Raw genomic sequence first — 25,698 nt, 5'->3', positions numbered from 1 at the left:
TTGGAAGATTGCTCCCCAAGGATCTCCTTTGAAGTTTGCTCTTGTGATGTGGGTGGCTGGTCCTGTCTCCTTATATCACTTGTAGATCTCACAATTCCTGGTCTCTAATTTAGTCTCTAAACTGTATCTCACTCACCCCTCCCTTTCTACTTCCCAGTTAGGAATCTCTCTCTCTCTGGAGGTCTTGTGGGCTGTGCTCTGTGTCCTGCACAACTACCACAGATAGCTGTTTTGTATCAAGCAGATCAGGCCCAGGCTTTGCGAGCTATGGACTGGCTACATGGCTCCAAGCACTGTGTTGGGTTAGTGCCTGTTGGAGAGAGCAGGGAGTTCTGCTTAGAAATTAGAAGTGATTCTGTTTGGTTTGCCTATAAATGTGATCTGACCTTTTTCTCTTGAGGTTTAAAAAAAATTCTATCTTTGTTCTGTATGTTAGGCATTTTAATTATAATATGTTGCAGAGAGTTTCTTTTTTGATCTTTTGTATTTGGGGTTCTGAATGCCTCCTATAACTGGATGTCCTATAACTGGATGGTTTGGAAAATTTTCTGTTATTATTCCCTGAAGAGGTTATCCATCCCATTATCCTGCATCTCAAAATCCTCCTCAATTCCAATGATTCTTAAATTTGCTCTCTTAATGTTGTTCCAGAATGCTTCTGTATTCTAATCATTGTTATTTATTTTATTTTCTTTAATATCATCTGAATGTTTTTTTTTTAAAAACATCTTCTTTTTTTTTTTTTTTGAAAGAATTTTAATATTTATTTTTTAGTTTTCGGCAGACACAACATCTTTGTTTTGTATATGGTGCTGAGGATCGAACCCGGGCCCCACGCATGCCAGGCGAGTGCGCTACCGCTTGAGCCACATCCCCAGCCCCTCATCTGAATGTTTAAGGCTGGTCCCTTTGACTTCAAGCTCTGAGATCTTGTCTTCAGCATGTCTATGTATTAGAGATACTTTCAACTGAGCATGTTATTTTATTTATTATGTCTTTTATTTGCAATATTTCTGTTTGATTCTTTTTTAATATTTCTAACTCCTTAATGAATTTCTTATTCTTAGCCTGTACTGACTTCCTTAATTCATTCAGTTGTTTTTCTGTGTTCTCTTGCAATTCATTGATCATTTTTTATAATTATTCTTTTGAATTTTTTTATCTGATATTCTATTTACTTCAGGATCTTTGGGGTTAGTTGCTGGTGTGTTATGAACTTAGGAAGTGTCATATTACCTTGTTTTTCATATTTCTTGTATTTCTGTGTTGGGTTTTATGCATCTGTTAGGAGGAATTTCTCTTCTATTCTTATGTGTGGGCCTTTTAAGGACATAGTTTTCAAATGCCAAAGTACCCTAGAATGATCTATATTGAGACCTCCCCTCATAGCTGTGGTATACATAGCCTTTGTGTTCAGTTCTCTCTGTTTTTGCTGTAGCAGTCGATGTCCATGAGTGGGAACCTTGAGGGTCCACCCCTAACTGTTTCTACTTGAGGCCTGCCATTAGTTTATTTTTCCCCTCTTTTATTCTTTATATTAAAATATAGCTGAATATGAGTGTTGTTAATTTGTGTGTGGAACAAGGTAAGCTGTCTCTTGACTGAGTATAGTTTAGCAGCAGAGACTCTACTGTGAGAACTTGTAGTGTTCTTGTGACTTCCCAGCACCTCACAGAATAGGGGGAAACAAACAATAGCCTCAACCAATGCAAATAATATACAGCATCAAAATAAATGCCTGGTTCCTCTATGAAATCTACAATGTTAATTATTATAAAACCTGGAAATAATGGGGTTAGTAATGCCCAACAGCAAAAAAATAAGTAACCATAAAGTAGATCTGGCATTAAAGTCAACAAGAGGTGTCAAGAATGTCATACACAGCAGTAATAATTGCAAGAGCATGAATGGTGGGAGTAAATGTTATATAAACCAATTTGTTCTAAAAGATGATAAAAATATGGTTAATCAAGAGAAAAGAAAATGTGATAGGGAGATAGAAAAGAGTTTACAATTTCAAAGGTGAACAGAGAAAATGCAAAAGAGACATAGCAGGCAATGGTTAAGGAAGGAGGAGAAAAAATAGAAATAAAGGGAGAAAAAAAGGGGATATTGAGAATTTTGACTGTTGGCAGGAGGAGGAAATAGGGGTAGAGAAAGAAACAAATGAAACAAAACAAAAGAAAATCAAATTATGCAAACCCCAAACCCTAACCCCCAAAGACAAGGCAAGAAAAGATAATTACATTAAAAAATGCTAAAAATTAGAAAAAAGAGTCAGGCATTGCGATACATTCCTATAATCCCAGTGACTCTAGAGACTGAGGCAGGAGGATTGCAAATTCAAAACCAGCCTCAGCAACTTAGAGAGCTAAGAAACTTAGTGAGACTGTGTCTTAAAATAAAAAATAACAAAAGGGCTGGGGATGTGGTTAAGAACCCTGGGTTCAACCCCTAGTACCTCCCCCCAAAAATGGGAAAAAAGAAATAAATATGTGTATGTATATATGTCCACAAACCAATCAACAAAGCAAGAAAGCACACACACACATACACACACACACACATATACACACACACACAGATCAAAAGATTCTTAATGAAAAATGTAGGAATTGTCTCTACTGAGGTAGTCAAAATAAAAAGAATGGATGGTCACTGCCTATGCCCAACTGCTTTTCTTTCCATTTCTTCTTGGACTATTAGAGAAGGGGGAGGAGCATGGAAGGGCTGGGGTTATAACCCCTTCCTCTTTTTGTATTGTTCAGAGAGCTTCTATTTGAAATGGCCTAAGACTGATGCTGGTAGAACTATTTCTCAGGTTCCCTTCTCACCAGTATATGGTAGGATGGAATGGGACATACTATTAGTTGAAGTATTGTCTACACACACTAACTTGATGTACTTCCAGGATAAGGCTGCTGCAGAGTTACACAGGATGAGTTCCAGTGGCTGGGACTTAGGTCTAATCAGGCTTTAGGGACTTTGTTGGGTGATATCTGCTTTGGAGAGATTAGATCAACACACTCCTACAACCTGGCAGTTGCTGATCTCTGTCAAGAGTCTGGATCTCAGAAGCCTCCAAGTAGTCCTTCTTGTGGGGCAGGGGGGCCAATCCTTCACAGACTCTGTTGTCCATGAATATAGACTCTAGGTTTAGTCCCTGAGTGTATTCACAATTGCCTGTTCAGATTTCCAACTCACTTCAGCTGGTCAAGTGAGCTGCCACTCGGAGGAAAAATGAGTTGGGCTTCCCTTCACTTTTTTGACATGAATCCCTTTGGGTACAATCTTCTCTGTGCCGGTTTCACTCATACTCTGCTAGGTACACCCTAGACTACACAGTAGACACTTGCTAGGTTAGTCTGGCAGTGTTTGCTGTTATCTCTTGGGTCCCATAGCAGTGAGTTGCAGCATGGCCACTCAAGAGGGCTGCTGCCTCAGCTCTCTGAGGCTGGTTGAGAAACAGAGAACTTTTCAAACCAGCTCATAGTATAGCTAAGTTCAGGTTGCTTTTCTGATCTCTCTCTCTCTCTCTCTTTTTTTTTTTCACACCAAATTTCTCCATTGTGTTTCTCTTTGTTATCCCTTCCCTTTGTAGTGAACCAGCGAAGCCACACCAGTGGGTTCCAGTGTACTTGTTCTTCTTTGTTCAGTGTATCCAAATTTCTGAGCCTCTAAGATAATCTGACTGACGAGTATTTTAGTGAAATTCCTTCTTTCATCCGCCTCACTGAGAAGCAGTACTCTTGCTGCTTGATTCCTAAACATGGGGCAACTAGAAATTCAACCTTCTTCTGATCCACCACTTTGAATCTCCCTCCGATGATACTTTTGAAATGAATGTGTTTCTTCTCTGCATAATTCCCTCAAATATTCTTTACAAAACTGGTAGAAGGTGTAGAATACAGAGAGTAGCAATGCTTTGGAAAATAATTTTTTCCCTCTCCTCCTCTATTTCACTACTTCATCTAGTTTGGGATTGGGTGGTAGTCTGAAGTGGAAAAATGTACCATCTTTTGTTACCCACTGTCCCTCTACCAGCTTTGTATAGGTTTCACCAAATCATGTTTTGTACAATCATAGATTGAAATATCAGTAACCTGTAGGTAATAATTCTGATTTATAGTGTGTCCTTTCTCCCAGTTGAAACTACCTTAGGAGAAAGTAACAGAGTCATGATATTCCAAAGAAACAGTCTGTTGGCTAGTAGAACCTTTGTAGAGCCATCTCTGCTTTCTTAGGTTGTGTTTTTAAGGGTCAGGCCCCATGGCTTATGACCTTGAGACAGCAGGAGTGGTGGTATGTTCCCACCACTAGTATCTGGATTGGGTTAAGTGTTCATGGAAAACAGAGAGAATTGGAATCTTTCTCTCCACCCAAATATACCACAAAACTTTTACATAAGTTATGCTAGTTTATTTATGTTACTAGATTCCATTTTTCAAAAGGAGAAAGTCAAGATGGGGTGATAAAATTGTTCAGAGATATTCTTTGTTCTTTTCATGTTTCAGCTGATTTGTTGTTGTTGTTAGCTTTCAAGGATAGCTGAGATCTCAAAGTTAAAAAATGGTCTTAAAGATAGAAAATGTCTGTTTCATGGCTGTCAAATATTATTCTTGAAAGAGAGACTGAGATTTAGAGATTTGTTCAGCCATTAGAACTTTAAATAAAGCATGAATATTGTCAGATTCCATCATTATTATCTACATCACATTTTCAGAGTTCACATTTATGGTTCAGATAAAATATTTAAAAAATAATGAAAGGGAAAATCAGTAAACTGATTTTGTTGTTACATACTGAGATTATGTATTTTTATGTGAAGCCACATGTATTTACAAAGAGAAAATTGTATTTTGGGATTCCCATTGGATGAAGAAATAGAAATGTAACATCATAGTTGTTGAAAAGTAGTAATTGATGCTTCTTGCATGAAAAAAAGAAAATCTTTTGAGCTTTAGTTCAATTTCCTCTTGGCATTTTCTCATTTCTAACTAAAACCAGAATTGCACATTGAATTTTTAAGGCAGAAATGCTAACAAGGGAAATTATCTTATGGATATTATTTTTGTGTTGGAATGCTTTTGAAATAAATATACTGAAACTACTTTGGATAAGCCCTGTGTATCTATCTAGTTGGTGAATGGGCTCCAATTTATTGCGGAACCCAAATATTCATACTGTATATCCACCTCGTTTTAATTTATTTATTTTAATTTTTTTATTAGTTGTTGATGGACCTTTATTTATTTATATATGGTGCTGAGAATCAAACCCAGTGCCTCAAACATGGTAAGCAAACACTCTAGCCCTCATTTTTATTTTTTAACCCTTCTGAAAACCATTTACTCATCACTAATTTTTCTTCATGCTCTTTCAGCATTTATTTTAAGTGGAATATAGATTTCTGTTTTTAAACAATTCATCAAATAGTAATCAAGTGCTTGTTGAATGCAAGAAAATGTAGGGAGCTTAAACATAAGTCAGGAAAATATAGTACTTTGGAGTACAAAAGCCTTACTTGAAGGTTTGACTCTACCATTTAGTAGTTCTGTGAACTTGGGCATTAATTAGAATGTCTTTAAACCTTATAAAATGATGATAAGAGGGTTCTTGTGAAGAGTAACTGGATTAATATACATTATACATGTGTTATATATGTAATTTATATATGCATATATATAAAATAGCACAATATTTGAGACAGAATTCAATCGATTAAATTAATATTGTTATAATAAGTAACTTAAAGAACTTGTTTCCTTGTGGGAGATATTAAATACACATAGGATACTGTAGTATAAGACAATGTAGGTAAGTGGTGTAGAAGATTGCAAGTAAAGTGGTTTGGTGGTTCAGAGGAGTGAGAACATCCATAATGAATATCAAGAAAGTCTGTTTTTGTAAGAGGGGGACTGGGCTAGGAAGAGGACCTAGAGCAGGAGGGAGAAGACGTCAGAGACACAGAAGATTGCCTTCATACACTAAGAGGATGAAGATTAGTGGCCCATAGGAGGCTAAAATCCACAAAGTGTTCACAAACATTTTTAGTCTACATTTAAAAATTAGGCAAATTTACATAAAAATCTAAATTTCTAGTTTCTCTTGAAAAAGAAGAAAATATAGCAACATTAGATGTGAATCCTTAGTTAGCAACTACTGTACTAGATTCAATTGAGCAGGAACTATGGCTTTCTATGGGGCACAGATTCTCTACTTTTTTTTTTTTCTCTGATTACTGGCCCTCTACCATTGAGATATATCACCAGCTCTTTTTGTTTTTATTTTGAGACAGGGTCTCACTAAGTTACTGAGGCTGACCTCTAATTTGTGATCCTCTTGCCTCAGCCTCCCAAGTCTGTGGGATTATAGGCATGTGCTATTGCACCGCCTCAGATTCTTTACTTTGCAGCAGTATTCATCATTTGATACTGGGTTGTCAAGAAAACAGTTTACATAACAAGTTGAAACTCACAGACTTTCTGTCTGTGGTAACTATGTGTTGATAAATTGGTGGACATGAAACCTAAGATATGAACATAGCTAAGTCAGAATAACTTGAGGGACTCTAGAAATATGTCTCAGAGATTAAGGAAGTGTTGGTTATTGCGAAAGAAGCAGATAAAAAGTCTCCTTTTCATATGGTAGGAGACCTTCAATGTTACACAAAATTATAAGAGGTTGTGAGGGGTAAGGGGGAGGGAAAAAAGGGAGAGAATTGAACAACAGCAGAGGAGGTAGAGAGGGAAGATGGGAGGGGAGGGAAGGGGAGGGGGGATAGTAGGGGATAGGAATGGTAGCAGAATACAACAGTCACTAATATGCCATTATGTAAAAATGTGAGTGTGTAACCGATGTGATTCTGCAATATGTATTTGGGGTAAAAATGGGAGTTCATAACCCAATTGAGTCAAATGTATGAAAGATGATATATCATGAGCTCTGTAATGTTTTGAACAATCAATAAAAAAAAAGAAAATAGATACTTGAACCTTAAAAAAAAGTCTCCTTTTCCTTATGAACTTTCTTATTATGATGTTTTCATATAGATGGTCCTGCCTGGTCCTTAACTTTTATGGCAGTATTTTAAAAGCTGCATTTGGCTGTTACATATCTTATTTCCTTTGTTGAAAATAAAACACATGACCACATTCAAAGGAAAGAATGGTATATTACTGTTATTGCTGTAATGCTAATAATATCATGTGGTTGTAGTTTTTACATCTGCTTTTTATTTTTATTTCATCTTAGCAAAAGAGAACTAATTGAAGCATTTTTTCCTTAAGATCTGTGGTTAACTGTGCATACCTTTCTGTATCCATTTCTTAACTCTCCAACAAATCAGTTCTTTCTATGTCTTGTAAATCCCACAATAGACTTGAGTGATGTTCATGATTTAGTTTTTATTATTTGTAGATATATTAGATTTTACCTTTCTCCAGAAAAATCTAAGATACAGGAGTTATGTAAGCATTCAGTTTCTTAAATCTTTAGCAACTGGATTCAATAATAAATTCTATTCCATTTGGCTCTTGTCAAGAAGTGTAATTTATTCATCTCTTAGATAATCAGTCTTATTAAATCTAGGATTCCAGCTCATGGTTAGTTTTTTTTTTCCCCTAGTTGGAGGAGAGTCTTCAGAAATGGGTCTCATTGATAAAAGGAATTTCTTAAACCAATGAATATAATTGAATATAAAGGTTCTCCTTAATTTGATATATATTCTTGTTCTTAGTATACTAATACCATTTTACACAATTTGGTGAGACCAACAAGAAGTTAATACACATTTGATTGAAGAAAATTGGAGTTGTATTTATCTCTTTTCTTGCCAAGGTGCTATTGTTGGAAGCAACAATTAACTTTTTTTGTTCTCTTCCTGTCTCAACATTAGCTCAAATTAAGTAAATATAGACAGTGTTTGACATGTAATCCCGAAAAACGATGTTTTGCTGACTCCAAGGATTTGCACAGTTCCATTAATGGCCACAGAGTCCATTTAACTGCATGTTTATTTAATACAGTGATTAAGAACAGGAATATAGGAATTTTTCAATGTGCTGGTCACAAGTACAGAACTCTTATTGACCAAGCTCATTCTCCCATGCATACAGAAGCATGCCCCAGGAGTATGAGTCTTGAATTGAGGAATGAACAGGAAGTTACTTTAGAGGTCTTTGTTGCCAACCTGTCATACATTCTCAATTAAATCTTGGAATGGCTCTTGCACCTATATTTTACAGATTTTTTTTGAAGTTTACATTTTTTTTTTGTTAAGACTTTGATGCAGTCAAGGTGTCTTTAACTTTATAACTATTTCCCAAAATGATAAAAACAATCTTCTTGAAAGACTTCCTCCCTACTTTGCTATGGCCAGGCAAATGACCCATCAGATCAGAGGAGATGGCAGAATGCTGCGAGTCTGAAAATGCAGAACAGGCTGGCTTTATCCAGGCAGGTTTGTGATCCTTAATATATGCTTTATTTGCATATCAGATAACTTAGGAAGCTATGAGTAATTTCCTCTGTATTTGACTTTTGAAAATGAGTTTATTTAACTTCAAAGACCCCTGTTGGCTCAGTCAACACCACGGATATTTTTCTAAGGATGAACTCAGAATCTTTTGGCAATCAATTAGTCAAGTAAACAAATATCAATTTTCCTCAGGGATAATTCTCTTCTTCTGACTCCTTTAGATATTCTGTGCTTATCAGGGAGAGCTTTTGCTGAATTCTCCATAAAATCATTTCTCAGCATCCGTGACTACATTTTCTTGCTTCCTCTTGGCATCTGCTTTCATTACATGATTTTCTTCAGATATTACAACTTAATCCTCTCCTTTGCTGTGCAGAAGCCTTTTAATTTAATGCCATCCCTCTTATTGATTTTTGGTTTTATTTCTTGTGCTTTAGGAATCTTATTAAGGAAGTTGTTTCTTGGGCTGGCAGATTGGAGTGTTGAGCCTACATTTTTTTTTCCCTAGCAATTGCAAAGTTTTTAGTCTAATTCCTAGGTATGATCTACTTTGAGTTGACTGTTGTGCAGGGTAAGAGATAGGGGTACATATAGATTTCCAGTTTTCCCAGCACCATTTGTTAAAAAGGCTATCTTTTCTCCAAAATATTCTTGATAATAATTCAGTCTCTGGATGCTTGTACAGATTTAGAGCTCAGAAGTGAGACCTGAAACAAAATGTAATTCTTAAAATCGGTATATTATTTTAATAGTTTGCTCATTAGAATTTTATTCAGTTGAATTTCATTGACATTCATAATCAAATATTAGTTGTGATCAATGTTCTGAGAACAAAATTACACTTTATTGGCAAGAACTTACATAGCTTCAGAATGTTTGTATTGAGGTACAGAGTACCTCAATGAGTACCTGAAGAGTAGGGTCAGTCATGTCACTGTCTAGGCAATGACAATATGGTATGTGCAATAAAGGAACATGGGGCATGTCTAAGAGAATAATTTGTCCTACCTGGATATGCCAGGTAATACTTTATAGTGTAAATATTCTGGAGCTAGGCTCAAAATAGGTAGGAGTCTCCACAAGGAGTTGGAAGATGGAGGCATGGAGTGGCAGAGAACTACAAGTAGTGAATATGCCTGGAATTTTGAGTCTGAGATCCAAGCAGTGGGAGCTAAAACTGAAGAATCTTATAGGCAGGGCCCAGACTTTGAACACTTTATGCCTTGTGCCATGGCTTTTCTGCAAAGGATGAAGTAAATGGGGCAACTGGTAACACAGAGACCAGTTAAGAGGCTCAAGCAGTCACGTTAAGTCATTGATTCTCAAATTTTAAGTAGTTGTACTTTAGGTCACCAGTACTTCACTTTTACCTTTTGAATCAGAATCTCTTGCATGGTGGCTGGGCCTTTGCACATTTTCAAGGCTCTGCGGATGATTTTGAAGCGTGCTAGAGTTTGAAAATTACCAATGAATGATGAAGTCTGAGCTAAGGCAGTGAGAAAAAAAAATGAAGTGCCTTTGTTATAGAGATGCTAGAAATTAGAATAGTGAGCATTCTTGATGACCAACTGTGTGTAAGGAATGAGGGAGCAGTAGGATTCTGGCTTGAGTAACTTCAAAACTGTCATTCATACTAATTTTCTTTGTGGCAACACAGAATAGAAGTTCTATGGGAGAGATGAGAGGAAATTTAGTTTTAGATGTAGGATCAACTTACTGCCCCCAATACCCATTTTTGTCACTTAGAAAAAGCATCAACTTTCAGCAAATGTGATTCTGTCAATATCAATATTTACTGGTATCAGTAAAGTACTTTCATTATATAATGCTTATTCTTTTCAAAGGACATAGCTCACATTTATCACACTTAAATTTGTTTCATGTCTATTATGTGATGAATTTTAGGCTAGATCTCATTATTATTGTAATTTAAGTTGATGAAACTGAGGTTTAGAAAAGTTAATTTATTTCTGTGAGATCAGGAACAAAATAGTCAAGATTCAAACTTCTGAAGTTACCAAGCCCTGTTTTCTTCCATTTACTATATACCTGGCTGTAATAATACAGATGGCCAGGTTTTAAAATTTATTATTTACTTACGATGAATTTGAAGTTTGTCCAAGATCTCAAACTGATAATCATCAGAGAAGGCACCAGAATCCAGGTCCCAACCTGGCCATGGCTCTTTGCATTGTATCTTTCTGCTTTTCAGGTAATTGCAGAAGTTGAGTTTATTTTCCTACTTGTTTTATGTGTGGTTGGACTGTTACTCTTTCAAATAGGAATATTTTAAAGAATTATAGGTGTGGTTTTGAAGGGAAGGAATTTTGTAAAAAAGCACAACTGGCTGGATACAGGGGCAGACACCTGAAATCACAGTAGCTGGGGAGGATGAAACAGGAGGATCTAGAGTTCAAAGCCAGCCTCATCAACTTAGTGAGGCCCTAAGCAACTTAGTAAGACCTTGTTTCTAAATAAAATATAAAAAGGGCCAGGGATCTAGTTCAATGGTTAAGCACCTCTGGGTTCAACCCCTTGTACAAATAAAAAGCACAACTGACCCTTAAGGCTCAGTTGCTTAGGAGGGGTCTGTGACCACTGTGCATTACCAGCCTGTGAATTATTTTATATTTTTTAAAATAGGAACATGACCTTCATCATGAAAAAAATACAGAAATAACTCCAGGAGAAACAGTCCTGCAGAAAAACAAAGAGGAACGGGATCAGCAAAATCGACTGAGAGAGATAGATGAAAAGCTGAGAAAGATCAAGGAAAATGTGGTAAGTCTTTTTTATTTAAAGTTTAATTGTAACCAGTGTTTGTACTAAAAAGTGTTTCAGTTTCCTTAGAACTGTATTTTTTCTATTTTTGTTTTGTGTTTTTTCTTTTTAAATTGGTGTCCTTTGACTGTTTTATGACCATTCTTTTGTGTTAAATCAGACGTTAATTTGTCATTAAGAATTTAAGTAAAAGGTAAATATATGATTTGTAGGACTTAAAATGGTATTATACTTAAGCAGTTTATATAACATTATAAAACTGTCAAATACTTCCATAATAATGGTCCAATTCCGCAGTTGGTTGTTCATTGTCTATTATGTAGAAATAATATAAATAGAAGTAAAGGAACTCAAGTTTTCTAGTTTCATCTTTTATACTGAACTCCCATATAGTCTCTAATTAAAACATGAAGCTAGAAAAAAATTACACCAGCTTCTTCAATGTTTTCCATAATTATCTTTAATTTTAGGAGGATTTTTTTAGAACTAAACTCTTATGGGGGGAAATTTAAGTTGAGAATTTCTTTAATTTTATATTTGTTTTAATTCTGTAAAATTCAGGTGAAATTAATTTTTATATTTGTTAAATATAGTATATGAGCACACTTTTGTAAAACCATTTGTGTATTAATATTTATATGCTTAAGAGAGATGGATGGGATGAATTAAGTTTACCAGATACTAATATTAGTTATTTCTGGTAGCTGGATTTTTTTTTTTTTTGTATTAAAGATTGAACACAGGAATGCTTTACCACTGAGCTACATCTCCAGGCCTTTTTATTTTTATTTACTATGTTGAGCCTGGCCTTGAACTCATGATCCTCCTGCTTCAGCCTCCTGAGTTGCTGGGATTATGGGTGTGTGTCATTATGCCCAGCTGGTTGCTGGACTTTTGAGTGATTTTTATACTTTGTACCTTCATATAATGCTTTTTTCTTTCTTTTTTTTTTTTGTTATGTGAAGGTTTTTCTTTTTTTTTTTTTAACCTTGTTTATTTTCCCATTCCACTTATAACCTCTTATATGTAATTTAGTATAACAATGAGGGTCTCCCTGCGTTTCCATGCAATTCCCCTTTTCTCTCCCTTTCCCTCCCACCTCATGTCTCTGTTTAATGTTAATCTTTTCTTCCTGCTCTTCCTCCCTGCTTTATTCGTAGTTGCTCTCATTATATCAAAGAAGACATTTGGTATTTGTTTTTTAGGGATTGGCTAGCTTCACTAAGCATAATCTGCTCTAGTGCCATCCATTTGCCTGCAAATTCCAAGATTTTGTCATTTTTTAGTGCTGCTGTAATACTCCATGGTGTATAGATGCCACATTTTTTTTAATCCATTCATCCATTGAAGGGCATCTGGGTTGGTTCCACAATCTAGCTATTGTAAATTGTGCTGCTATGAACATCGATGTGGCAGTATCCCTGTAATACGCTCTTTTAAGGTCTTCAGGGAATAGTCCGAGAAGGGCAATAGCTGGGTCAAATGGTGGTTCCATTCCCAGCTTTCCCAGGAATCTCCATACTGCTTTCCAAATTGGCCGCACCAATTTGCAGCCCCACCAGCAATGTACAAGAGAACCCTTTTCCCCACATCCTCGCCAGCACTTGTTGTTTGATTTCATAATGGCTGCCAATCTTACTGGAGTGAGATGGTATCTTAGGGTGGTTTTGATTTGCATTTCTCTGACTGCTAGAGGTGATGAGCATTTTTTCATGTACTTGTTGATTGATTGTATGTCCTCCTCTGAGAAGTTTCTGTTCAGGTCCTTGGCCCATTTGTTGATTGGGTTATTTGTTATCTTATTGTCTAATTTTTTGAGTTCTTTGTATATTCTGGATATTAGGGCTCTATCTGACATGTGAGGAGTAAATATTTGTTCCCATGATGTAGGCTCCCTATTTACTTCTCTTATTGTTTCTCTTGCTGTGAAAAAACTTTTTAGTTTAAGTAAGTTCCATTTGTTGATTCTTGATATTAACTCTTGTGCTATGGGTGTCCTATTAAGGAATTTGGAGCCCGACCCCACTATATGTAGATCGTAGCCAACTTTTTCTTCTATCAGACGCAGAGTCTCTGATTTGATATCAAGGTCTTTGATCCATTTTGAGTTAACTTTTGTGCATGGTGAGAGGAGGGGGTTCAGTTTCATTTTGTTGCATATGGATTTCCAGTTTTCCCAACACCATTTGTTGAAGATGCTATCCTTCCTCCATTGCATGTTTTTAGCCCCTTTATCAAATATAAGATAGTTGTTACTTTGTGGATTGGTCTCTGTGTCCTCTATTCTGTACCATTGGTCCACCCGCCTGTTTTGGTACCAGTACCATGCTGTCTTTGTTACTATTGCTCTGTAATATAGTTTGAAATCCGGTATCGCTATACCGCCTGATTCGCACTTCCTGCTTAGAATTGCTTTTGCTATTCTGGGTCTTTTATTTTTCCATATGAATTTCATGATTGCTTTGTCTATTTCTACAAGCAGTGCCTTTGGGATTTTGATTGGCATTGCATTAAACCTATATAGAACTTTTGGTAATATCGCCATTTTGATGATGTTAGTTCTGCCTATCCATGAACAGGGTATATTTTTCCATCTTCTAAGATCTTCTTCTACTTCTCTCTTTAGGGTTCTGTAGTTTTCATTGTATAAATCTTTCACCTCTTTTGTTAGGTTGATTCCCAAGTATTTTATTTTTTTTGAGGATATTGTGAACGGAGTGGTTTTCCTCATTTCCATTTCAGAAGTTTTGTTGCTGATATACAGGAATGCCTTTGATTTATGCGTGTTGATTTTATATCCTGCTACTTTGCTGAATTCATTTATTAGTTCTAGTAGTTTTTTTGTAGACCCTTTTGGGTCTTCTAGGTATAAAATCATGTCATTCGCAAATAGTGATAATTTAAGTTCTTCTTTTCCAATTTTTATGCCTTTAATTTCTTTCGTCTGTCTAATTGCTCTGGCCAGTGTTTCGAGAACTATATTGAATAGAAGTGGTGATAGAGGGCATCCCTGTCTTGTTCCAGATTTTAGAGGGAATGCCTTCAATTTTTCTCCATTCAGAATGATGCTAGCCTGAGGCTTAGCATAGATAGCTTTTACAATGTCAAGGTAATTTCCTGTTATCCCTAGTTTTTCTAATGTTTTGAACATAAAGGGATGCTGTACTTTGTCGAATGCTTTTTCTGCGTCTATCGAGATGATCATATGGTTCTTATCTTTAAGTCTATTGATGTGGTGAATAACATTTATTGATTTCCGTATATTGAACCATCCTTGCATCCCAGGGATGAATCCTACTTGATCATGGTGCACAATTTTTTTGATGTGCCTTTGTATCCGATTCGCCAGAATTTTATTGAGGATTTTTGCATCTAGGTTCATCAGGGATATTGGTCTGTAGTTTTCTTTCTTTGAGGTGTCTTTGTCTGGTTTTGGAATCAACGTGATGTTGGCCTCATAGAATGAATTTGGAAGAGCTCCCTCTTTTTCTATTTCCTGAAATAACTTGAAAAGTATTGGTATTAATTCTTCTTTAAAAGTTTTGTAAAACTCCGCTGTATACCCATCTGGTCCCGGGCCTTTCTTGGTGGGTAGTCTCTTGATTGCTTCTTCAATTTCATCCATTGATTTTGGTCTGTTCAAATTGTGTGTATCCTCCTGACTCAGTCTGGGCAAATCATATGTCTTAAGAAATTTATCGATGTCTTCACTATCTTCTATTTTATTGGAATATAGGTTTTCAAAATAATTTCTAATTGTCTTCTGTATTTCTGTAGCATCTGTTGTGATATTGCCTTTTTCATCCCGTATGTTAGTAATTTGAGTTCTCTCTCTTCTTCTCTTCGTTAGCATGGCTAAGGGTCTGTCAATCTTGTTTATTTTTTCGAAGAACCAACTTTTAGTTTTGTTGATTTTTTTCAATAGTTTCTTTTGTTTCAATTTCGTTGATTTCCGCTCTGATTTTAATTATTTCTTGCCTTCTGCTGCATTTGCTGTTGTTTTGTTCTTCCTTTTCTAGGGCTTTGAGATGAAGTGTGAGCTCATTTATTTGTTGGTTTTTCTTTTTTTTGAGGAATGACCTCCAGGCGATGAATTTTCCTCTTAAAACTGCTTTCATTGTGTCCCATAGATTCCAATAAGTTGTGTCTGTATTTTCATTTATCTCTAAGAATTTTTTGATTTCCTCCTTTATGTCTTCTGTGACCCCTTGATCATTCAGTAACATATTGTTCATTTTCCATGTGATATAGGATTTTCCCATCCTTCTTTTATCATTGATTTCCAGTTTCATTCCATTATGATCAGATAAAATGCATGGTATTATCTCCACCCCTTTATATTTACTGAGGGTTGCTCTATGGCATAATATATGGTCTATTTTTGAGAAGGATCCATGTGCTGCTGAGAAAAAAGTATATCCACTTGATGATGGTTGATATATTCTATATATGTCAGTTAAGTCTAGGTTATTGATTGTGTTATTTAGATCTATAGTTTTTTTTATTCAACTTTTGTTTGGAGGATCTGTCCAATGGTGAGAGAGGTGTGTTGAAGTCACCCATAATTATTGTGTTGTGATCTATTTGATTCTTGAACTTGAGGAGAATTTGTTTTATGAACGTCGCAGCACCATTATTTGGTGCATAAATATTGATAATTGTTATGTGTTGTTGGTGAATGGTTACTTTTAACAGTATATAATGCCCTTCCTTATCCCTTTGGATTAACTTAGTCTTGAAGTCGATTTTGTTCGATATGAGGATGGCCACCCCTGCTTGTTTGCGAGGACCGTGTGCGTGGTATATTTTTTCCCAACCTTTCACCTTCAGCCTGTGTATGTCTTTTCCAATCAGATGTGTCTCCTGGAGGCAGCATATTGTTGGATTTGTTTTTTTAATCCATGTTACCAGTCTATGTCGCTTTATTGGAGAGTTTAAACCATTAATGTTTAGAGTTACTATTGCTATATGGTTTGTACTTCCATCCATGTTTGATTATTTGTCTCTTTCTTTTTTTTTTTTTAAATTTAGTTTGTTTCTCCATGATTAGCTTTCCCCCCTCCGTCAGTCTTTACTGAGGCACTTCCCACTGTTGGCTTTGGTTATTGTTTCTCATTTCTTCCTCGTGTAGTGTTTTGCTCAAGATGCTTTGCAATGCTGGTTTTCTGGCTGCAAATTCTTTTAGCTTTTGTTTATCCTGAAAGATTTTTATTTCGTTGTCATACCTGAAGCTTAATTTTGCTGGATACAGAATTCTTGGTTGGCATCCATTGTCTTTCAGTGTTTGAAATACGTTGTTCCAGGATCTTCTCGCTTTCAGCGTCTGTGATGAAAAATCCGTTGTTAACTTTATGGGTTTACCCCTGAATGTAGTCTGCCTCTTTTCTCTTGTAGCTTTTAATATTTTTTCTTTGTTCTGTATATTGGATATCTTCATAACAATGTGTCTTGGCGTTGGTCTACTTTGATTTTGTATGCTCGGTGTTTTGTATGCATCTACAATTTGTATATCTGTTTCCTTTTTTATTTCTGGAAAGTTTTCTGTAATTATTTCATGTAGTAGATTACACATTTCCTTGGTTTGAATCTCTGTGCCTTCCTCTATCCCAATGAGTCTTAAATTTGGTTTTTTAATGTTATCACATATCTCTTGGATGCTTCTCTCGTGATTTTTAACCAGCCTATCAGAGTTGGCTAGACTCTTTTCAAGATGATATATTTTGTCTTCATTATCTGACGTTCTGGCTTCTACTTGCTCCACTCTATTAGTGATGCTCTCATTTGAGTTTCTAATTTGGCTTATAAGTTCCTTCATTTCTAAGATTATTGTCTGATTCTTTTTTATAATCTCTATCTCCTGATAAAGATGCTTAACTTCTTCTTTTATCTGTTTTTGTAATTCGTTCTCAATGTGTTCTTTCGCTGCTTGAATTTGCTGTCTCGTATCCTCTTTAAGGTTCCATTCCCTCTGTCTAAGGTATTCCTTGAGTTCTTTATATGACCATTTTTCTGATGAATCTATATCCTCCTGGATATTTAGGCCTTCCTGCATTGTTTGTACTCCTTTCCTTCCTTGCTTTTTCATATTGCTTCTTGTTCTGTTTGACTACTGAGTTGCTGTTTACTCCTATAAATTTATTTGCTGCTTGGGAGGAAAGGTATTATAGGGGGAGGGAATAAGTCACCAAAGAGAATGAGAGTAAGCAGGCAGAATTCAAGGAAGGGGGAATATGAGAATTGAAAAGAAATGCAAAGACAGAAGAAAAGAGGAGAGAGAGAAAGGAAACAGAAAATTAAAAAGTATTAAAAAGAAATCATAATTGCAATAATAAAAATGAAAATTAGTATTAAAAAATAAAATGAATTAAAAAAAATTGGGGGAAAACAACAACAACAAAAACAAAACAAAACCCCCCCCCAAAAAATTTTAATACATGCAGTCTTAGAGTTCGATTCACTATTCTTCCAGTAGGTGGAGCTGTGCCCACCGGGCCATGCTTCTCCTCTCAGTAGGCGGGAGCCAGTCACTGTGCAGCAGCTCTTCCTCCTGGACTGGGCGGGTCTCTAATCCTGAGTGCACCGGTGATGCTCACCACAATATTGGCTACACGCCAAGTCTGCTGCTCCTGTGAGCCCTGTTTTCAAGAACGCCTGGGCACATTCTCCCTGTTTGCCATTCCCTTGGACCCTAAGTTTGTAGAGCTTGGGGCTGAGAACCCCCAGCGAATTTGCTTGCCCTCTGGTAGCCACGCCCTTGGAAGCTGGTGCAAGAGACCTCAGTTGTCAGCACTGGTGATAGCGGTAGCCGGGAATTCCGCGCCGCGGGTCCCGCGCCACTCCTGATTCCCCCGTGCAAGAGCCGGGCGGGCGGGGCTGTCCACACGAGCGCGGGGTTGGGGGTTGGGGTGGTTGTTTGCAGTGCCAAACCGCCAAAGGTGGCTCACAGAGCTGGGAAGGCAGGGCCCAGCCTTCCGTATGCTCGCTGCAATGTGTGAGCAGCGGTTTTTCGGCTGGGCCGGCGGGACTGCGCCCCCGCGGGTGCTGTTCACACGAGCACGGGGGGTGGGGGGTGGGGGTCGTCGTTCACAGCGCTGAGCCGTTGGGGGGGGGGTGGTCGTTTGCAGCGCCGAACCGCCTCTGCGCTAAGCCGGCTGGGCCCCAAGCAGGCTGTGGCCGTTTGTAAGTACGCTGCAAAGTGTGGGCAGCGGGAGTTCGGCGTTGGCCGTGAGTTCGGCTTTGCCTGGCGGGATCCTCGCTGCTGAGATTCACTCGCTGAGATTCACTCGTCTGGGACAAAGTGACCCCTCTAATAGACTTACTAATTCCCGGCAGGTCTCCTTTCAGCGGAATTTTGCTAGAAGTCCCTCAGCAGGCCGCATGCAGGTGAATTAATGGGCCTCTCTGCTCCCGTTACTGCGGAGGCATTGAAAGTGCTGCCTCCTTGCCGGCAGCCATGTTGGGTCCCTCGCTTTTTTCTTCTTCAGTGAACACATTAGATTATTTTTTACATGGAAAGAAAAGAGTTAGTGGTTATCTAAGTGGAAAAGAATGATATATAAGTAGAGAAGAACAATTATTGAATATATATATGAGATTAAAAGGTGGTAGATTTATTGTGACCAATGATATTCATGAGCAAATGTTTGGCTCTCCTATATAAATTTTAATTTCATAATTTTGTGTTTTATAGTAAACACTGTCAGAGGCTGTTTTCTGTGTTTTTATGTTTTAATTGCTTAGTATTTCATAATAGTCTATGGATTCATATTGTGTACTACATGATCTTTTTCAAATTCTTTAAAACTCAATATACCTCATAGACATCTGGTACTTTTTAGATTGGGAAACTAGAGACCTGAGTCGTCGTTTAAATCTCTGTGACCTTGAATAAATAATTTTGTCTCTTAGAGACTTGGTTTTTATACTTTCAAATAAAGAGAGTTGAGCTAGATGACCTCTGTTGTTTTACCTGTGATTCTTGCTTTTGAGAAGTGATATTATAGTATAGTACCTAAGGCTCAGTTTGTATGCTTCTTAAATGTTTGGTATTAATTAGTCTTCCATTAAAAGTTACTTTTGGAAGTATAGTAACACTTTTTAGGAAAATGTGAGATTGTCTTTTACATATAAAAATTAGTCTACTGCTTACCAACCAGAGAATATGGTTTTTGAATGCCAACTTCTAAAAATGGCTAATTATGCAGTTTTATCTTATTCTCACTCCTGCATGGAACATCCTTTCAGGATCATAGGTTTTGGAGAAAAAAGGTGATGTGTGGCTGCTGAATTGATGACTCAAGGATCAAATTCATATTCAGTGTTAGGTATGGAAAAGAATGAACTAAGGGTAATATAGGAGCCCTGAACGCCTGATCCCATGGTTGATTTGTCAGTAAAGGATGGAAAAAATGTCTTAATTCTGTTTCAGATAGTAGGCTGTGGCTGGTGATGCTCATTTGTCTTGGTCAAGATTTGTTGAGGAAATAGGATCCAATTTATTCTGTAAGTGGTGGTAATATTGTTAATATCAATAGATTTAGCTATTAGAAGCTAAGGAAAGTAGACACAATGAATTGAAGTTGAAGCTTCCAAACTTTATATGAAATTGCGTAGGGATACGGGTGCTCTGCAAAGTGGCTGTGTAAGACAAGCCTTTATAAACTCTCAATTATTTATCACACAAATATCAAATGATCTCAGGTATCTATAAATCCTGATTTTTCTATTCAGCTCAAAGAATTACTTTCCATTGTTTTGGGTATTCTATAGACTTCTCTACCCATCCAGTTTTCTAAACCCACTCTGCTTTACATTACTCCCCTGAGTTATAGTCCTTTTATATAAGCTTCTATACACATGGGGCATAGTGGACCCAAACTGTTTGGGTTTTAATCTCAACTCTGCATTTAATAGCTTTCAAACTTAGTCAGATCACCTGATTTCTCTATGCTTCAGTTTCCTCATCTATGAAATGAGGATAATTATAATTAATACTTATATCTTAAGGCTTTTATAAAAATTCAATTTATACACATACACAGTACTTAGAATAGGCCTCCTAGAACATTTTAAGTGCTATTTACATATTATTTTTGTTATTATTAGCATTATTAATATGAGTCCATCAAATATTAATAATATTGATATTAATAATATCAATTATTAATATTAATTATAACATAATATTAATTATTAATAATATTATTAATATTTGATAGGCTCATGGAATATCATGAGCCTATCAAAAGAATACATAAACTTGTTTCTAGGATAAGAAGGAAGAGAAAATGGTACAGAGGGTGAAATTGAAGATGGTAGGATAATCCCTAGACAAGACCAAAAATGTCCTTTTTCTAACTCAGGATGTAAGAAAGGAAGGATAGGTCAAGAAAGGCAATTGAGAGATGAAGAGGAAGTGGAAAGTTACTCTGTAAATTACAGAGCAAGTTATTTGATCAGGGTGAGAGGGTAGTATAGAGTAGGAAAGGATTTCAGTAGACCTTTCGATGATGAGAACAATACAATGATAAAAAATTAAAATAACCCAGGTGAGGCTGGAGCTACTTAGCCATATTTGAAAGATTCTTTTTGACAGCCCTTCGTAGTCCTCCAAAATGGAGATAATGGGTGATGAGTTGAGGCAGGGATTAGGAGAGATTTGGCATTGCAATGGAAGATCAAGAGAGCAAGGGAGGGCCGGGTTGTGGCTTAGTGGTAGAGCACTTGCCAAGCATGCATGAGGCACTGGGTTCGATCTGGCACCACATTAAAAAAAAATAAACAAAGTAAAGGTATTGTGTTCATCTACAACCTAAAAACTATTTTTAGAAAAGAGAGAGAGAAAATAAGGGAAATTGGTGCTACTTATGAGTTCATAACTGAAACAAATGTGTTAATTTTTGTCACTGTGACAAATAACCAACAAAAACAGCCTAGAGGAGGAAAGATTTTTGTTCCTGGCTTCACAGGTTTCAGTTCATTTTTGGCTCTTTCCATTGCTTTGGGCCTGAGGCAGCATGTTGTGGAGGATGGCCCTGATGGAGGAAAACTGCTTAGCTTATGGCAGTCAGGAAGCAGAGAGAGAAGGATCTGGGGGACAAGAGATACCCTTTCAGCTCACACACACAGTGACCCACCTGCTTCAACCAGTTCCCACCTGTAGTTTCCATTGCCTCACAGTAGTCCATTTCCGCTATTAGTGGATTAAGCCACTGATAAGGAGATGAGTCCTCTTGATCCAATCACTTCCAAAAGGCTCTACCTTTCAAACTTGCTGCCCTCAGACCAGGCCTTCAACATACTCACCTGTAGAGGACACTTTATATCCAAACCATCACAGAGTGTAACATGCGTACCATATATATATAAATTATATATAGTTCAGGGCCCCTCTTTGTATAACTTGTATATACACAGCATGGAATATCATGAGCCTATCAAAAGAATAAGGTTAGGTCTACATGTCTTGAAAAGATGTCTATGATAGTATGTTAAAAAGAAAGAGCCAGTTGCATAAGACAATGATTAGTGTGATTCCATTTTTATAAGCAAAAGTCATAGAAAAATCATAGAACAATGATACCAAATGCTTAATTATGATTACCTAACAATGATGGGAATGGGATGGGTGGAGAGGTAAAGAAAGGAAATTCACTTTTTATATACACGTTATTTAAATGGAACAATATGTTGAGATTATGGGTGATTTTACATTATCCTGGTGTTTTTCTGTATTTCTTGACTTTCTGAAATATACATAGATTGCATTTGTAGACAGAAAAAAATTAATGTTTATAAATATGGTAAATATTAATGAATATAAAATATCACTATTATCTCAATAAATAGACTTTAAATATTTAGAAAATCAGAGGGAATTATCACAAGGAATATTATTCAACCTTACTAGCAATTAAATTCATATTTGAACAAACTTTACTCACTATGTACACTTGTCAGCCCAGCACAAACAACAATGTGATGTAATTCTGTGAGGTGCTAATGGTGTGAATGTGGGGCAATAATATTTGAACTTTATTGGTAGCTTTTAAAATAGGTTATATTTCCCCTTGAAAAACAATTAACAACTATAATGGGGCTATCATATTATTTATATGTTTACTGATATAATTTTACTTTCAGAAATATTTTTTAAAAAATAACACCCAAGGAAAACCAAGTCAAACAATATAGGATACAACTTAAATGCTCTCAAATGAAGGAATTCCAAATCAACTTGCAGGATACTAACCCAATTAGTACTATGATAGGATGATAAAAATGTCAAGTACATAGCTTTGTCAATGTAGTACTTTTAATTGGACAAACATGCTACAAAACATAAAAATAAAATTTTTATAGTTTACCAATTACGAATATGTAATCTCTGTCACACATACATCCACATTTACCTGAAGGGAAATAGAATATATGTTAATGACTTACCTTGATTAATTATTTTTCCCTTTCTTTTCCCTAAAGAATAGGGGATTCATAATTGAGGACATTTTATAGTTTCACTGTTTTATGTAGAGATGTTTTAACTCATTAATGTAATGATGAACTTCTTCAGTAATTTAAATAAATAGTAACAATAATTCATGTTTTGTCTTATTTTCCTGGAGTATTGAATGTTCCACTGTGATAATAAGGATTTTTTTTAAAGAACATTTTTAATTTCTAGGGAAAGGTAAAAATGCCTTTAATGAAGATATATGGTAATTATGCTTTTCACAAATCAATATGATTTAATTTTAGATTTGCATTTCCAAAGAAGAATCAGTAATCTGATTTTATGTCATTGAACCTTTTATGAGAATAGTTCTCTAAGATGGTTTGTTAGTAATGTAAGGAAAAGCTTTCCATGGTTCTAATAATTCTAAATGCATTGACCACACTTGTTAGGTCTTTATTGTGTCTCCTTTTTATTCTCAGATTGAACTTCATTCATTATTTTCAATTTGAAGTGTCTACTATTTCTTTCTACATTCTTTCCCTTTTTGGTTTCCTGGAAACCTCTGAGCTTGGCCTTGTTTGGTGAACTGCATTATTATTGCATCAGAATGTTTAGTACCCTAAGCTCTGTTGCTGAGCATTGACGATAAGAATGTGGTTCACAAAGGATGGTAAATTCTTGTGTTCTTATTCTTTATTTTGACATGCTCTTGTCATTTAACCTGGTACAAGAGTATATGGACCCCAGTTAGTAGGGGATTTCTTCTGGATGAAGGGTCTACCTTCCATTGTTAAGCATGCTATAGAATCAGAATTTTAGAATGTGAGAGCTGAAGGGGCTTTAGTGGTCACGTGGGCCAGTTCTATGAATTAGAAACAAAGGTATTGAATAGTTAAATGATTTTTTTAAAAACCTCACAAATATTAACAGTAGACTTGAGTCATTCCTTGGTTCTGATACCTTAACCTGAACTTTTAAATAAATCTGACCTCTCTAAAAACACAACTTTGTAAATCAGCCATTTTTTAGCTCAGATTTGTGGCCACCAAAAATGTAGGTTTCATTTTAAAACCTTTAAGCTATTATCAACTGGATGTACATTGTTTTCAAAAGTTAGCATACCTCCAGACAAACCTGACCTGCTAGTGGTTAAATAGGAAGACCAACTAGTGTGCTTTGGTATTAATACATTAATGAAGGCCTGAACTGGAAAAGTAGTTGTGTGTTCTCTGGTGTCATTGTTTAGAATTGTAGAAATGATTTTAATCTTTTTTTCCCCTTTAATTTGTGATAGTTTTTAGGAAGATGGCTAAAATAATAACATTTAAACATAAAGTTGATATTTTATGCAACCTCGATTCTTCCTTCTATTGGTGATAGCAGGTATATGTTCAATAATGTTGCAAAATATCTGGTTTTGAAATTTTGAGAAGGAGATTTTTTACCAACAGTTAAATAAATACATTTCCCCCTATAACCATGGGTATATTTTGAAACAAATAATTAGAAAATAAAATTTCCTTTCTATATCATTTGATATAAAAATCTTGGCAAAACTCCTTGTAACTGAACATTATCATTTAGTAGTTGAGAAATAGCATGTAGTACAGTTTAAGTGGTGGCTGATGTGCATAAAGTACACCAAAATGAATTATACCAGAATGAATTACACCAGAATGAATTCATGAGCTAGTAACCTTTTAAAAGTTATTAGATACATATTATATTTTAATATAATTTAGAATAAATTGAAACACAATCAGCATGCTTTGGAAAGAAGATGTTAAGGAAAAATTTCCTTAATTTCATTCGAGTTTCATTATTTTAAATTTGTTTATAAGATATATTAGTACATTTCAGATTCAAATTCATTTTGGAACAAGGGCTATAAATATCCTTTGTATTCTGACTATACTATAAATATGTTTTGGAAATTACCAAAGATATTTGCTTCTAGATTATGATTTGTAATATGATTAAGTGTTATAATGATGCAGAACTGATATTGTTATAGAAGGACATTGTGCTATTTCTGAATGATAATATATTATCTAATAATGAAAGTTATTATTATGGCAACTTTGTTTGATAATATTATCTGTTTTTCCTTAAATACATTTTTGTTGAACAGAGGCTCTAGAAATAGTTAATATGACTAGTTATGTTTTAGCACAGCTCATCTTTTGTTTTCTGAATTAGTTTTCAAAGCTTATTGGTTGAGGCCTTGTGTCATAGATATGGTTACATGGATGGAATAAAGACATGAAAATGCTTCAAGAAATAGGCAAATAATATAATTATTAAAACAAAATGAGTATTATAAAATGCATTTAATCAATATAACATTTACTGAGGTAAAAGTAGGATGTAGGAATACATAGTTAAAAATTATAACAATTTTAGAGATTGAAACAAAGCTTATTATTTGGATATTAACATGATATAATAATACTATTTAATTTATTTTCTCACACCTAATGCCATTTTTAGTATTCTTTTAGTATACTAAATTCTTGAATGATTCTTTCTCAAGTGAAATATTAGCAATATTTATATGTAGCTTTAAATCCTTGCATTATTTTTTTAGCTATTGTTTTCTTTTTCTTTTTTTTTGCAGTCAACTCCTTGCATCTTTAAGGATCCTGGAGCTATATCGGTTTCACCATCTGGTTTCACATTATGTAGTTTCAGTTACTCTGGTCATTCATGGTCCAAAAATATTAACTGGAAATTTCCAGAAATACACTATGCATATGTTTAAATTAGGCATGATTCTGTGTAGTGTGATGAAACTTGGGCCATCTTGATTCATTTTACTTGGGATGTGAATTATCCTTTTATCTAGAGTATCCACAAATAAACAATGTAAACACTCACTAGTCACTTACTAGCAGTCTTGGTTATCAGATTATGTCACAGTATCATGGTGCTCATGTTCAAGTAATCCTTCTTTTATTTAATAATTACCCCAATATGCAAGAAT

At 35.6% G+C, this 25,698-nt stretch overlaps 1 protein-coding gene across 1 annotated transcript in view; it reads left to right on the top strand.

The window, feature by feature from the left end:
• The window catches only part of Fsip1 (fibrous sheath interacting protein 1), a 188,277-nt gene that overhangs the window by 55,341 nt on the left and 107,238 nt on the right, over nt 1-25,698 (top strand). Inside the window, exon 10 of the mRNA XM_076848480.2 lies at nt 11,123-11,260. Within this exon, the coding sequence (XP_076704595.1) occupies nt 11,123-11,260 (138 nt within the window). The remainder of the gene's footprint in view (nt 1-11,122; nt 11,261-25,698) is intronic.

The sequence above is a fragment of the Callospermophilus lateralis genome, chromosome 3 (genome assembly GCF_048772815.1).
Source record: "Callospermophilus lateralis isolate mCalLat2 chromosome 3, mCalLat2.hap1, whole genome shotgun sequence".
Taxonomy (NCBI): domain Eukaryota; kingdom Metazoa; phylum Chordata; class Mammalia; order Rodentia; family Sciuridae; genus Callospermophilus; species Callospermophilus lateralis.
Note: the sequence above shows the minus strand (reverse complement) of the source record. Positions and strands in the feature narration are given on the sequence as shown.